General features: G+C 33.0%; 3 protein-coding genes across 9 annotated transcripts; 2 read left to right on the plus strand and 1 right to left on the minus strand.

Moving 5' to 3' along the window:
- The first annotated feature begins 841 nt into the window (after positions 1–841).
- Positions 842–6,812, plus strand: ARP (apurinic endonuclease-redox protein). Of its 4 annotated transcripts, none has more exons than XM_068637941.1 (12): positions 842–1,015; positions 1,253–1,431; positions 1,515–1,615; positions 1,728–1,807; positions 1,992–2,228; positions 2,390–2,712; positions 3,235–3,345; positions 4,102–4,239; positions 4,355–4,402; positions 4,943–5,023; positions 5,747–5,906; positions 6,510–6,812. In XM_068637941.1, exons 2-12 carry the CDS (start codon positions 1,306–1,308, stop codon positions 6,629–6,631), a joined length of 1,527 nt encoding a protein of 508 aa, XP_068494042.1. In that variant the 5' UTR covers positions 842–1,015; positions 1,253–1,305; the 3' UTR covers positions 6,632–6,812. The 4 variants fall into 4 exon arrangements, with proteins under 4 accessions (XP_068494042.1, XP_068494038.1, XP_068494039.1 ...); XM_068637937.2 differs by having other exon boundaries at positions 865–1,015; positions 1,245–1,431; positions 2,387–2,712; XM_068637938.2 differs by having other exon boundaries at positions 865–1,015; positions 1,245–1,431.
- Positions 6,813–8,105: 1,293 nt separating this feature from the next.
- LOC137830532 (uncharacterized) lies at positions 8,106–10,794 on the minus strand. Of its 3 annotated transcripts, none has more exons than XM_068637944.1 (7): positions 10,651–10,794; positions 10,041–10,144; positions 9,667–9,780; positions 9,302–9,580; positions 9,075–9,188; positions 8,436–8,508; positions 8,106–8,353 (listed from the first exon to the last, which is right to left on the minus strand). In XM_068637944.1, the coding sequence occupies exons 2-7, from the start codon at positions 10,101–10,103 to the stop codon at positions 8,316–8,318; spliced, it is 681 nt and encodes a 226-aa protein (XP_068494045.1). In that variant the 5' UTR covers positions 10,104–10,144; positions 10,651–10,794; the 3' UTR covers positions 8,106–8,315. The 3 variants fall into 3 exon arrangements, with proteins under 3 accessions (XP_068494045.1, XP_068494046.1, XP_068494047.1); XM_068637945.2 differs by having other exon boundaries at positions 10,041–10,179; positions 10,651–10,778; XM_068637946.2 differs by having other exon boundaries at positions 10,578–10,673.
- Positions 10,795–11,323: 529 nt separating this feature from the next.
- On the plus strand, positions 11,324–15,701 carry GPT (UDP-glcnac-adolichol phosphate glcnac-1-p-transferase). 2 transcript variants are annotated; one of them, XM_068637948.2, is made up of 11 exons: positions 11,324–11,750; positions 12,669–12,756; positions 12,866–12,957; positions 13,061–13,179; positions 13,270–13,385; positions 13,464–13,591; positions 13,681–13,767; positions 14,741–14,801; positions 14,896–14,936; positions 15,030–15,150; positions 15,455–15,701. In XM_068637948.2, the coding sequence occupies exons 1-11, from the start codon at positions 11,392–11,394 to the stop codon at positions 15,512–15,514; spliced, it is 1,272 nt and encodes a 423-aa protein (XP_068494049.1). In that variant the 5' UTR covers positions 11,324–11,391; the 3' UTR covers positions 15,515–15,701. The 2 variants fall into 2 exon arrangements, with proteins under 2 accessions (XP_068494049.1, XP_090161569.1); XM_090305443.1 differs by having other exon boundaries at positions 11,337–11,750; positions 13,056–13,179.
- Positions 15,702–15,854: the final 153 nt, after the last annotated feature.

Here is a 15,854-nt window from a genome sequence, read left to right on the forward strand (position 1 = left end):
TGGAGTTTGTGATTCAAAATCAAGTTCAGTAAAACGTTAATTCATCGTTTTGATTACTCTTAAACATACTCGATTATTTTGGATATGAGAAAATTGGGAATATTTATATTACTTATTAAATAAAATATTTTATTTCATTTTTATCTAATATTTAAGTTACGATTGGCTCATTTTTTTTATATTGAGTTAAACAGAAGCTTAAGAAAACAAAATTACCTCAGTTTAAAGTTAATTTATTTAATAGCTTTCTAATTTAGAAAAGTTACTTTTAATGGGAGAATCAAATAGTCTCTTTATAAAAAAAAAACTCTTTTTGAAACTTAAAACCCTTCAATTAACTTGTGTCAAATTTCTTTTAAAAAAGCTGGTTTGGTTTTGAATTTTCACTTTGATAATAGAACTATTTTCTAAAGCAAAAAATACACGTTATGTTTTTCAAAATTATGTTGGAAAGCTCAAAAAACTATCCGAATTGAAGGTTAAGTTAATATTAAGTAACATGTGTTCAACTATGTTTATATTACAATAGGATAAAAATAATAAACTTATAATCCAATTTACTCCTTTCTCTTTTAAAATAATAGAATAAAAATGTAATTAAACTGTATTTTACAATATCCAAATAAAAGCACAATCTAATTCGCTCCATTGACAAAAAAAACTGTGTATATTATAAGTTTATTAATTTTTGCAAAAAATATTTTAAAATCATATCAAACATCTAATTTTTTTATATTTTACCAAAAGAAAAATTATAATTACCATACCATAACTTTATGAAATCAAACAACTAAATGAGGTATGAATATATGATTAAGTGAAAGTTTAGAAATTAAAAAACATAATTTTGCAGAGAAAAGAAAATTCAAATTGCTTTTTTACCTTTGTTCTTTCTTCTCTTCAGTTCCGTGCCCTTTCTCAATTTTCAGTGGCGATTCTTTCTTTCTGTTTCGCTTGTATTTCACATGAAACAACTCCTGCAATTTGTCTCTACCACCTCTATCAATATCATCAGGTTTCTTTTGCGCGTGCCTCTTCTTCATTCTCCACTTTTCAAAATCCATGTGAATTAATGTGTGTGTTTATATATTATTTTGTTTATTTTTACTGGAAAGGTTACATTTTTATTATTCCCTTTTTAATTGTTTTGTTAAATAAATTGAAAATGATGTGCCACATTTGCTGGAACATGTAAACTGAATACAAATTCATCTGGGTACCTGAACTGACTAAGAATATTGTAGCGTTGCAGTGTTTCGGAAGCATTTGAATGCTACTGTATTGGTTTGTTCAACTGTGAAAGCAATGGGGTCCAAAAGATCCTTTTCAAGTTCATCTAAGCCAATTTCACCATTTGTTGAGGGCAAGAAGGATATGGAGCTTAAGGGGTTGGAAGCAAACCCTGGTTCCAAGAAGCATGCTGTTGTTGAGGTCTAATTGATATTTCAGTAACATTGTCATTGTCATGTTACTTTGAGTTTTTTTTGTATTTTCACTATAAATTGATGATGTAGGAGAATGATGTTAATATCTATTCCGTTGAGATTCAGAGATTAAAAAATGACCTGACAATAGTAGACACAATGACTGTTCAGGAACTCCGGAAAACATTGAAGTAAGCAGATTGGTCTTTTCCTTACCAAGTAGCTACCTATTCTTCTTGTTTTAGAATATGAACATGCAATGTTTTTTATTATATACATCTTCGCAATGATTTGAAATCTCAGGAGATTTAGGGTCCCTGCTAAAGGTCGTAAAGATGATCTTTTGTCTGCCTTGAAGAGTTTCATGGACAGTAGCATGTTCGGTATACATTTTGCTTAGCATTATCTCAGCTTTTACTGTTTCTGGGGAGATTTTATTTTTCTGTTTCAACATCAATTATTTTTCTTCTAACAGTCGCTTCCTTTAATCCTTAACCTTCGTGTCACTCTTTTGAAACTAGTTCAAGTTGTGTAATTCTAATGTTTAGAAGGTCTCTTGATGTACAGAACAAGATTCTCATATAAGAGAAGAGCAAGAGCTATTAACTTCTGCTGAAAATACTTCTATAGAAGTGAAGGCTAAAAGGGTATTGGATGAAGACCATGTTGATGATTTCAATGAAACATCAGAGATATCTGAACTTAAACAGGGTAAGAAAAGGTTAAAACAATCTGAATCTGGGAGAAAAACTGTCAAAGTGGCGATCAAGAAGAAAGTTTCTTCAAAATCAGATGGTGACACAGGTAATGTTGTAGAATAGAATATATAGAGTTATTAACTTTCTTCATCTAAAAAACATGTTGTATTATACTTTTTAACACTATTTTTCTGAATTTTAAATTTTGGTTCAAATGTTGCTCAGTCAACTAAAGATCAATGTTATATGGGCTTGTATTTCCAGCAGATTTTAAGCCTTCCAGGGCAAAGAGAAAAGTATCTACAGATATTGTTAGCATTGTTGCAGAGTCAGATGAAATCAGTACAGCTACCATTCAAACTGAACCATGGACAGTTCTTGCCCACAAGAAACCTCAAAAAGGTTGGATTGCATATAATCCTAGAACAATGAGACCACCACCGCTTGATAAAGATACAAAATTTGTCAAGCTTTTGTCTTGGAATGTCAATGGATTGAGAGCATTGCTAAAATTTGAAGGATTCTCGGCCCTTCAACTTGCCCAAAGGGAAGACTTTGATATATTGTGTTTGCAAGAGACTAAGCTGCAGGTAGAATATTAGTCATTTTTTTGCCTCAGTCGGAGTTATATTTTCCAAAAGTCCTATGTTTCAGTTTTGCTAGACGTGTATAGAGAATAACTGCAAAGTTCATTTTTTTTTGTTTGTGCTGGTTTATAAGTGCTTCATGCGTTATATTGTAGTTAAATTATGTAAACTCTGAAGGTTGCTGCAGAATTATGCTAACAATTGATTTTGTATTCCTAGAGAATGGCATATAATGTATATTTGAAAATATTGAAGGATGTGAATCGTGAGAAGCTATTCCATTGCTTTCTTTTATTATCTATCAACTGTGATGAAGTGTGTTTGGATTAGCTTCATGGTGAGAAATAATTATTTTTTCATGAAGGTAAAGAACAAATAGTTGCTTCTAACTTTTGCATGGTATCACCATGATTTTGTGGGATAGAATTGCTTCTTACGTGTTATCCAAACACACTTTAATGTTTGTATGAATGTTGATGGTGCTCATGTCTCTCCTATTTATGAATTCTGGGGTTTTGCTAACAGGAGAAGGATATTGAGGATATTAAACAGCGTCTAATAGATGGCTATGATAACAGCTTTTGGACATGTAGTGTTTCTAAGCTTGGTTATTCTGGAACAGCAATTATCTCAAGGGTATGTTGACTGTGATTATCCTGCCTCTTCATGCTAAATGGAAACTTTTAATCCTACATTTAGAAGAAAAGGCTGTTTGTAGTAGGGAACAGTCCTTGTACAATTAATCAAGCTAAATTTCATGGCAACTTAATATTTAATGCTGCATAAATTTCATCTAATAATGAGTTGTACACAAGGCCGGTCCTGAGGGTACTTTGGAGGTGTTCTGCTGTACTGGCTCGTGAATGGGAGGGGCCCAAACCATGGCTAGCTTTGATATTTAAAAGAAATTATGTTTATTATGCACTCTTAACTTTTGTTCAGCTTCTCATTCCCATTTTCCTATCTCAACTCAAGTTTAAAGCTATAGTTTAAAGCTCCAATTAATATGGGCAATTGGACGTTGAATTTCTTCCTAAACATTAAACAACCTCCATCTTTTTCTAGGTTCTGTGGACGTAATCATTAAAATTTGTATGCATAGGTGACCCTTATTTATTGTTTTGCCATGGGCCCAAAAAATGATTAGACCGGACCGGCTCTAGTTGTACACATTTTTCTGAGTAAAGTTTTTGGAAATGTGGTTTTGATTTTGTACAAATTTGAGGTGAAACTCTTGCTGCCTATTTTAGTAATATTAGTTAAATACTATTTTTCACATCTGTCATGATTTTCATTCTATTAATAAGCTAACCATTTACATCCTCATATTTAAATTGCATGAGTAATGCTCAGATTAATAATTATTTTTCTAATATTGTTGAATTCTGGCAGATAAAGCCCCTTTCAGTTAGATATGGCCTAGGTATATCTGATCATGATAGTGAGGGTAGACTTGTGACAGCTGAGTTTGATACATTTTATTTGATATGTGGATACATCCCTAATTCTGGAGATGGCTTGAAAAGACTGGTACTTGTATTAAATTACTTTTCTTTTATTATATTATATTATATTATATATTATTACCCATTTCATTATGAAAAATACATCCTTGTTCAACTAATGTTTGTGTATTTGACTCCAGTCTTACAGGGTGACTGAATGGGATCCATCTCTCAGCAATTATATAAAAGTATGCGTGGCTCTTTTTACTCACCTAGTAGGATAAAGCTTTATGCGTTGCTGTATATATATATTTCTCTTCAAGCATGGTGTGCATGGTTTTTCTTGTTTCATCTTCTATTATTCCTTTTACCTAGTAGTTTTATATTTGAAAGGCCTAGTAGTGTTGTTCTCTAAGCTCAAAATATTGAAGTTGATGCTGGAAATGGAATGTATCACTTTATTTAAAATAATAATAATAGTAATAATAATGTTAGAGAGCCCATGCCAATTAGAAATATGGTTAAACTATAGTATATATGTGGGTGCAAGTCTTACCTTGGAAGTTGGTTTTGTGAGGTTGAGTTAGTTTTAAAGTTCGCTCCTTGATAAATAAAATTAAAGAGCGGGTTGATGTCCTATGTTGTATATACCCTTTTTTTCTTTGGTCACTACTGATATTCTTTTCGGGTAAATATGCTTTTCACAGAAGGAATAGTAATATTTTATTGAAATTCTTTTGTTATGCATCTATGACTAGGATTCCTGATTCATTTTCTGCTGGATACAGGAATTGGAAAAGTCAAAACCAGTAATTTTAACTGGTGATCTAAATTGTGCTCATGAAGAGATAGACATATACAACCCTGCTGTAAGTTATTCAGATTTGATATTCTCCATAAAAACTGTGTATCTCGTTTAAACCTTAGTAAATAAATATTATCAACAAAACCAAGCACTTGTTGGTAGATAGAAATTACTGGATTTAGAAGAACAAGAAGTAATCAAGAAGTTGTTAATATGCGTTGAATTCAATTATAGTCCAATCTTTTGATTATGGTTGGCTAAAAATTGAAATCAAATGTTGTTATTACGTAAGTTAATATTTACTTAGAGAGAACAACTGTGCATGTAAATAGTTACAGGTGTTGGCTGAGTCACCTGGTGGGATCCTATTATCTAAAATGATTTTTTAGTTTTGAAATATTAGGCATATCCAAGTTACATAAAGCTAATCTAATAGCAATTTGGGTGTATTCATTTAGAATTTGTTTGAAATTTGTCCTAATGAAAAGTTGGACTGAGTATGTATTAAATTAAGAAGCTTGATGTGATGATAACTAATACTCCACGTTCCATTTCTGACTAGTCTCTAGTGAGAACGAGACCATAACCATTTTGGGCCAATTTTGTCGAGGTTCATAAATGTTTACACCAAACTTGTTGGCTATTCGATTTGAAAATTTGAATATGTTGAAAATAAAGACTAGTTGGAATTTAAATCAATAATCTGTCTGTTATCAATATCATGACTAATGAATTACGTAAGAGTGCCAAGAGCATTAATTCTACTGATAATTTCTTATATCCACAGGGTAACAAGAGAAGTGCTGGGTTTACAGATGAAGAGAGGAAATCATTTGCAACAAACTTCTTATCTAGGGGATTTGTAGATACCTTTAGAAGGCAGCACCCTGGTGTTATTGGATATACTTATTGGGGTTATCGGCATGGTGGGCGCAAGAATAACAGAGGTATTTATAGAACACTACTAAAATTGATTTGTATACTTCACTACTTGTAAATATTAATTAATAAAAATGTTGTATGATTCCAATTCACTTCGCCTTTTAATATCTGTCACTTGACTGTGTTATGAGTTTATTTGAGCACAAGTGCGTGGTCACATCATGGTAGTTATCGCCTTACCCTTTTGTACATATTCCACAATTTCACTGATAATTGCATTCAATAAGATTTTCCTAATATTATCCGAAAGAGATGCAGGGGCTTCCAATTGTCAACTTCTGTTCTGGGAATAAATATATGCATCATAGATGTGGTTGTGTTCTTCCTTAGTTCAAATGCTGAACAGCTACCAAAACAGACACACACCCCGGTCGGGTCTTTACAGTTTCTCTGAAAATAATTTCTAAGTTCATGCCTGTATGCTTGTCTAATTTGAATTAGCATGTTATGAGTATTACTTTTTGAGGAAGTACATCCATGACACAGGTAATGGTGTGTGTATTTATTAGATTAGTGTAATGAAATGGAGAAATTCCTTATTCTGAATTTTGAATGTTTTTCATTGAAATTTTCTTTGTTCTCAATGACTTGTTTCGAAATTAAAACAGGGTGGCGTCTTGATTATTTCCTCGTCTCAGAATCCATTGCTGACAAAGTTCACGATTCATACATTCTTCCTGATGTGAATGGTAGTGATCATTGCCCCATTGGTCTTATTGTCAAGTTTTAGTTCTGCAATTCAAACAGTGTATTAGCTTGTAGCGAATGTTGCTAATGGGAAAGCCTATATATACACTGCAAGCAGGGATTTCTACTTTTTTGTCTGGTTATCTTAACTTAGAAAAACCTGCAATCCTTGTACTTGCTCAATCTATGATTTTGATTAGTCTAACAGAAGTTTGAACAGGGAATCTAGTCTTGTTATATTAGTGGAAAAAAAAATTGATTTTGCAACAAAATATAGAATATGCAGTAGTCTAGGAGTGTTAGATGTGGTAGCCTTTGAATGACTCATGAATTTTTTTTGTTGTGTTTCAAATATTCTAATTGAAGGAATTTTATAAACGTCTGAAGATCCTTCCAAATAAGCTGATCCTCGAGATTATACAATTTGAGATATCATTACAGATCCTCCAATGCGAAATATTTCTATATTGAGGAGTACACTCTAGATTGTGCAATATGAAAAAGAAATGTATTTCGGATTGTACATGAAATGGTATTTTATTTTACTTTTATCTTAAGTTTATATTGTTTTATTTTGCTTTTTTTTTTTTGTATTGTTTAGTTTTACTTTGGACAGATATAACTAAAATAAGAGGTGGTGTCTCTCAACCTGGTGAGCAAGATAGATCTATGATCTCCATTTGTAGGAGAGGTCACCCTAAAGCCTCTAATGTGAGAGGTCGGAAGTCTGTTGCTCACCTAGTTAAGAGTGTCACCCTTTGTTGTAGCAATATATTTTCAAATTAAAATTAAACAACATAAGATAAAATTAACATGAACAATCATTTTAGATTGTACAAAAATAACATAAATTGTCATTTTAGATTGTATAATGGAAAATGTATTTTTGCATCTAAAAATGCATTTTAAATTGCATAATTTAAATTGGAAGATTGCAACGATATCTTGGATTGTAGAAATTTTACAAATCAACCGTGCTGGAAGGATACTCAAAACAACTCCAACGCAAAACCAATAAGGAAAAAATGAATGAACTCACCTTAATGAAGGAGAATAGTGAACACGATTTTGAATTGCAGAACACACCTTATGGAAGTGTCCAAAGAAATGATAGAATGCGCAGAAATTAATGGTGGGAAAACTGTAGCATGAAAATGTATAGTGAAATAGAAAGTAGCCTCTGCGGAAAGAAAATGCTCATTATCGTTGAATGTTTTCTTCTCAAAACTTGTCCAGTATGAATGGTATTTCTTGTTTAAAAAGAAATTTATGTGGCAACTGATTCCGGAATGCAATTTTCTACTGCATATCATTATTCACTGAAGAGTCACCTATTATAGTATCAACTAACAAGCAAAGCCTTTTTGAGATTTAGACATGTACATGTAAACACAAGCAACCAGAATAGTTCCAAAACAATTTTGGTTTGTTATTTGGATACCTAGGAAACAATGTCAACTAAAAATGGTAATGTTTTATACTCATTATATAAATGTAAAATATCATTTCAGACATAATTTATCTTATCACCTCAACATATTAATGAATAAGATAACATGGTAAAATCGTCAGAATCATATTACACGTTCGTATAAAAATGTTTTCTATTGACAATGTATAATCAAACTCATGAACATAGAGAACATAAAGATAAATTACATTAATAACATTCACTAGTTGTCTTCCCTTCTACATATCTCAATAATGAAATCCAATTTGAGAAAGCTTCATCCAACCATGGTCCTCTTTCGCCCTCTTTGCCTCACTACAAGTTGTTAAAATGTATGGAAGTTAGTAGGTGTTTAAGAAAATAAGTTAAATTTATACAAGTATACGAGGGACCTAACCTTGTGCCAACTTGTTCAATGTGGATGACCACTGCTTTGATGACTTGCGGTATGCAGCAAGTATCCGATCCATCTGTCCAGACAAAATCCAAAATTAACATAACACTGAATTGATTATCTGTAGAAAAATAAGGCTTCAGTCCCCCTCACTAGAATGCCATAAATTTCTGGGCTAGTTTAAGTAAATCTAAGCCTCTATGGCAAAAAGGAAAATGTGATTATTTATCGTTGAGGAGGAGTTAATCCTATTCAATAAGCCTCTTTGGACCCCCAGCAAAACCTGATGCACTCTTCTCACAAATGAGGAGCTAAATTTATGCCCTAAAGTTTTTGCCCAAATCAACTTCAGTGCACAAACGATAAAATCCAGATTGCCAACAGTAGCAAACAAGAAAGAGAAAAAGCCTTTATTGGTGATTGGTCATAAGGCAGATCACAAGCAGAAGAGTTCCATTATCTTCTTTAATTAAAATATTAACCAAGAGCATGCTTAAGAAAATTAATATGCCATATTTTATTAATTGCTGACTTTGGAGTGCGTTCTAATTCAAATTCTCAAAACAGACGAATAAAACCCTGTTTTCATCTCCTTGATTTTCTATGGAATGGAAGTCAGGGGAAAAGGAAAAGCTGGCTTACCACATTCCCACACGAAGAATGCATTGACAGAATAGCTCTTTCGAGAACATACAAATCAACAGCTTTATCTTCGGGTAGAGTAGAGGTGAAGCTCAAACCAAAATCGATAAGAACCTACAAACAATTGATTTGGCTACTGTAACACATTGATAATATTTCTCAGGTAGCATAACATGAATGGAGGATAATTAGACATCTCATGCCTAAGAAGGCATGAATGAACTCACCAACTCATCGGTACCCTTCTTGAGCAACATGTTTGATGTTGTTAAATCACCGTGAATAAGACCACCATCATGTAACTTTCCAATTGCATGACCAATTTGGGTTGCAATGTTGTCCAGACTCTCTTCACCAAGGTCACGTGACCCGAATTCAAGAAATACATCCTTGACTGAAGGGCCCTCAACATATTCAAATGTTAAAGTGTGCAACACAGGATCCACAGCATACAGCACGGGAGTAAAAACCCCAAGTTTCCTTGCTTTGGTCACGCACCTTGCCTCCTGCTCCAAAACCACATCGGTGAAACAAGAAAAGCAAAAAAACAATGCACATTGGGGGAAATTACAACTTTTTTTCTAAATCTAACCGCGTTTAAGCGCTTGAGTGTCAATTTAGAATCCAAAGTTGGATGCCTGTACTTCTTTGAGAAGCGCTCCTTGACAACACATTTCCTTCCGACAAAAGAAGACTCAAAAACCCTCTACAGAAAGGCACATAAAAGAGGCATAAGAATTTGGAAAACAAGATAAATCAGGAGTTCATAAATAAAATAAAATAAAAAAATCCAAGAAGATGGGCAAAACAAGTAAACGGAAAAAAAATGAAACTTTACACAAAAGGTAGAAATCAATTGCACTTTAAGGTGGGTGAAGCAATAAAAGAAGAAAGATGGAAACTTTGTGCAGAGGGTAGGTTTTAATTGCTTCTACAAATCCAGAGACAGTTTACAGTTATACTTACTGCTTCCGCTCCTTGTTTGAGCAAAGTGAGAGAGCTATCTCTTGAGTCAGTTTCAGTCGCCATAGTGTTGAACGTTTTTGGCAGTAAACTTCCTGCTGTTTAACCTTTTCCAGCCCAGAAAAGGAAAACGGTTATACAACTGAAAAAAAGAACTAACATGTTGCTACCAGAAACGTTACTATAAGCATTATAGACATAGAAGAAATTTTGGACGGTGTGTAGTTTGCGTGTACTTGTAGCTGACAGAGGAAAGAGAGTCCCTTTGTTGCAGTGATGCAATGATAGATAAAAGTTGGAATTAAAGCGACAAAAATATGTAATAACCAGTAAAGAAACGGGTAGAAATCTAGGAAGGAAAACTGATTCACAATATTCAACAGGCTAAGCAATATATAAGAAACGCATGCTCCTAACTTAAAAACCAGCAACGAACAATAAAATTTACATAGTACGAGACCAAATGTAGTACAGAACCACTCAAGCTTTTCATCAAACACATAGCATGCAGTAGCAAAAACAATTAGTGACGGCACAAACCTGGAGAAAAATGAAAGGGGGGAAAAAGATTGGAGTGAAATGAGTAAAAGAAGTGAGAGGGTAGAAAATGTACCTAAAACGTTACTGGGTTGCGATGTACTGAAAGAGAGAAAAAAAGAGAGGTTAAAGGTGGTGTTCGTTATTTGCAGTTGATGCTGTGAATGACCGAACAATGAGAGATTCTAAAACTTTGTGAAGCCCATAACTATTGATTTTTAGTCCTTGTTTCTTAATATTTTATTAGTCTATTTTATAAGATAAATATTTATTTTATATGATTAAAGCCCATGACAGATAAATAAATTATATTAAATTTATAATAAATATAACTATAAGGATGATTAAAATAATGTGTTATTTTATTGTAAGTTAAAATGTTTAATATTTTAAATTATTAAAAATTCTAAATTATTTTCTAAATATATATGACTAAATTGAAAATTTTAAAAATTAAATGATCAAATTAAATAGAACGTAAAAGATAAAAATAGTTTGTATAACTTAACCCATAACTAATTATAATGTAATGAAATAATTTATTCAATATATATACCAAATAAATCCATAATAAAACGTCAACAAAATTTGAAATTATAAATATAAATTTAATATAATAGTTAAATAGATTAAAGTTATTAAAAAAGTAAAATGCGAGATTGGCCTCTGGTGATGAGTTGGCAAAATGTGATTGGTGGCATGACGAGAGTGAAAGAACTAAGAAAAAACACAAAAAGGAAATATTTAGCGTAACGAATCTTCAAAACAAAGATCAGCACTGAACCTGCGAAACAAAACAACCTTAACAAACCCAACAATGGGAGCACGAAAGAGACTCTCTTCTTCTTCTGAACCTTCTTCTTCTGTGCTGAAGGAAGACACACAGAACAAACCCCAAGAAAAACCGAACCTTGCAGACCCTCCAATTGCGCCTCCCAAATGGGGTCTTCTTCTGAAGCTCTCACTCCTGGCGTTCCCTTACTTGTACCTTCTCTTTTACTACTACCCCATCGAACCGGAGCTCCGAAGATCGATCCTCATCAATGCGGGAATGAGCCTTGCGGGGTTGTTCGTGACGGTCAAGATGATCCCCGTCGCGTCCAGATACGTTCAGAAGCGGAATCTCTTTGGCTATGATATCAACAAGAAGGGCACCCCTCAGGGAAATGTCAAAGTGTCAGTCCTTTTCTTCGCTCCCTTTTTTTATTTTTTGCTTTTACGAAGTGGGTTTTGGTTGGATTTTGATTTCGAGATCTGGGTATTTTTTACTTTTTTATAAATCGAGGTGGGTTACCTGGATTTTTTATTTTCTTAGCTCATTTTAAATTTTTCATGAAAAATCGTGTTTGAAACGTTTGGTTGGATTTGGGAGGGAATTTTCAGCTTGAGATATAAGCTTTTTGCTTTCTTATATGAATTTGTTTTGTTCCATGTGATCATTGATTTCCGTTTTGATCCTGCACTTGTTGTTCGTGGAATGTTCAATAAATATATCTGGATTTGATTGTTTTGTAAGTTGATGCTCTCTAGCACAATGCTTTCTCTTCTAGACTCTGGATTGTTCTGAGACCTTTATGATTTTGCTATCTACCAGACTAATTCTTACATTTCATAAAGTGAAAAGTACGGATGAATGAGTTTTAGACACACCGATTGTGTTCTATAATTTGATTTGTAGAATTGATTTTGCTATCTATCCTTTGTATTTTTTTTTTTTTCTATGGGATTCTTGAACTTGGTATTTTCAGTTTAGGTTTTAAGTGGAAACGTGTGATGAGAATGAGGATGTCACGACCAGCAAATGGGTAGTTTAGCTGATGGTTTAGTTTAAGAAATTGATTAATATGCTGTGGCAAATATTTGGATGCAAAGAAGGAGAAGAAAAAGTTAAATTAAAGACAGTAAGAGGAAAGATTATTACATTACATTGTAAATGCAGTTAAAAAAGAGAAGTAGAGAACAAAACCTTAACTTAGATTTATTTTGGTATTATATACATTATGTATTTATGCCATGTATGCATAGAAAGTATAGAAATCTTGTTTTGTATTTTTTGGTAGTAAGTTTTTGACTTTGTAACCTCTTTATTTGCAGGCCTGAGTCATTAGGTATAGTCGTTGGTATTGTCTTCTTGGTGGTGGCAATCTTGTTTCAGTATTTTAATTTCACAGCAGATTCAAATGTAAGTATATAATGTGAATTATGTGAATGGTAGATCTGAGTATTTGGTTCAACTCTAATGTCAATAGAAGAAAGTAATGCTATACTTATGAACTATTTTGATTTTGCAGTGGCTTGTTGAATATAATGCAGCATTAGCATGCATCTGTTTCATGACATTGCTGGGTTTTGTCGATGATGTCCTTGATGTCCCTTGGAGAGTGTGAGTATAGAAGTTTTCACAATTTGCTTACTGAATGAATTTGTGCTTGTTAACTAATGCTATAATAGTTTCGTTTTTTATTTTATGTTGATGTGAAGAGCAGAAAATTACTACTCCCATCAATTGCTGCACTTCCTTTGTTAATGGCATATGCTGGACACACAACTATAGTTATACCAAAGCCACTTGTCGCACACATTGGGATAGAGATTTTGGATCTTGGTAACCTCTCTTTACCTTTATGCAAATGATACTGTAGAAGTCACTTATTACTGTAAAAATTCACTATTTTGGCTTTGTTTCATGAGGCAGGATGGATATATAAACTATATATGGGGCTATTGGCTGTTTTCTGCACAAATTCCATCAATATACATGCTGGATTAAATGGCCTTGAAGTTGGGCAGACGGTGGTTATCTCATCAGCTGTAAGTATTAAAGCTTGTATGTAATAGTTAACATAATCCACATTGGTCATGAAAATTAGTAATGGTGTGGATATGCAGATCCTGATACACAATATTATGCAAATTGGAGCATCAACAGATCCTGAATATAAGCAAGCACATGCATTCTCTATTTACTTAGTTCAGCCCTTGCTTGCTACCTCTTTGGCCTTACTTTCTTACAACTGGTACTCACTGATGTAACATTATCATTTTGTTTGAAACTTTTTTTCACGTGATCAAGAGTAGTTTACTCACAATCTGTTTCTTGTTCTAGGTATCCCTCTTCAGTTTTTGTTGGTGATACATATACATACTTTGCTGGGATGACTATGGCCGTGATTGGTATTTTAGGCCATTTTAGGTATATTCTTACCTTGCATCTCCCGTCTTACTCTGTTCTAATGGAACAATAGATATGGTGATCTTCATTTTCATTTGTTGAAACTTTCTAACAAATGATTCCTTTTTTCAGTCTTGCTTCAATCTTTTCATTTCTCTATTAGCAATTTAGTGAATAATTTTGCCTCGTTTTATAAGAAAACCTACCATTTTTCACTTTGTATGATATTTCCATAAAACCTAAAAGGCCAACAAATGCACTGTAGATTTTTTCATTTCAATCATAATTAACAATAACTTGTTGAACTTGTGATAATAACCTTCTAGGTGTACTTTTACCATATATAATAGCAAATGATATTTAACTCTAGGGTGGGGATTTTCCATTCAAACGTGAGAGGTTTATATTCATAATTTCATTTTTATTAGAAAGTGACTTTAACCCTTATTAAACTTCACAAAACCGGCTTGTAAGGTGATATTTTCACTTATATACTATAATTTTGACTATATCTCTAGTTAATGTGAGCAATACATCTCGAGGACTAGACATCTCGAATGTGAGACTAGATATATGTGGATAGTTCGATAGCGGTCCCATGGTGGATAATTCCAACAAATTTTGCTAGAATAAATAAACTCATGTTAGAAATAACTTCACAAAATTGACTTCTCAATGTGGGATATCTAACAATCAAAAAAGATTATATCTTTCCCTCCTCAGTAAATAACTTTATTTTTCTGTTAGGACTCCTCCTGAAACCTTTTCCATGAAATATTTATAAATAAACATGGTTCTTGAATAAAGTATAAAACTTAGAACAGAAAACTTGCAATAATGTGACTTTTTGATCCATTTCAATCATTACAATTTAAGTTTTTAGTACATTGCTAAATGATAGCACATTTTTATGAATCCTTGCTGCTTCTGTTTATGAGCTTGCCTTACTATGATTATTGATTTCCTTGAAATAATTTTATTATATTTGCTTCAGTGAAACACTCCTGATTTTCTTCCTACCCCAAGTTTTGAATTTTCTCTTGTCACTTCCCCAGGTTTGTCACTAACAGAATCTCCATTGACATTTTTAATTTGTGATAATTTAAAACTCTTGTGAGCATGTTTGACATAAAATATGTTTTCTTCCAGCTTTCTGGCTATATTCCATGTCCACGTCATCGACTGCCAAGGTAGGGATTGACAAATGTGTCTTAGTGAATGGTTGAGACATCTTACCCTCTTGTATTTGTTGGTTGAAACTCATGGACCCTTAACTCATTCAGGTTTGACCCTAAAACTGGACTACTGACTGGGACAAATGATGGGACACTCGTTAACTTCTTCCTAAGAAATTTAGGCCCGAAATCTGAAAAGGCACTTTGTATTTATCTTCTTGCTTTCCAGGTGATTCCCTCTTCTTATTCTTGTGACCAGCATTTTTCTTTTTTGTTGTCTATTTCCGTGTTGAACTTGGTTGTTTGCATTATTCATGGTGACAATGGTGAACTTGATTTGTTTTGTTGCACTTGACTCCTATTATGGGATTACACACTAGAGGAAAAAAATGCAGGATAGTGATAATTCTAATCAAGAGCAAATTCTAATCACTTTATAGTTAATCATGCAGTTTATCACAATCTCAGTATGAAAAAGAAACAACTATTATAGTTATCATTGCACTTATGTTCTTCTTTTCCCCTTTGGACAGGCTATAGCGTGCGGTTTCTGTTTCTTGCTAAGGTATTTCCTTGCCGGTTGGTACAAATGAAATCACGAAGTGGAACCCAAAAAAGATGAATGAAAACCACGCAATTGGCTGATAATGTTGTATAACCATTTTTGTAGAAAAATTTAGTGAGAATAGGCATAGATTTTGGTGAACGAATTTCTTTCACTATCTGAATGTTGTGTACTAAACCAAGTCAAAGAAATATACCATTTGAATTTTTTCTGCAGACATCGAACAACTTAACATTTTCTTATGTAATCCTTCAACAAGATCATTTATAACAGTGCCACAGCGTACTTTTTTGGTTTTGGAAATCACCAACCGAAATGGCGGCACCTTTCAACTAAATTATCTGTGAATGTGTTTATGCATACTGGTA

The sequence above is a fragment of the Phaseolus vulgaris genome, chromosome 7 (assembly GCF_051622355.1).
Source record: "Phaseolus vulgaris cultivar YP4 chromosome 7, ASM5162235v1, whole genome shotgun sequence".
Classification (NCBI taxonomy): domain Eukaryota; kingdom Viridiplantae; phylum Streptophyta; class Magnoliopsida; order Fabales; family Fabaceae; genus Phaseolus; species Phaseolus vulgaris.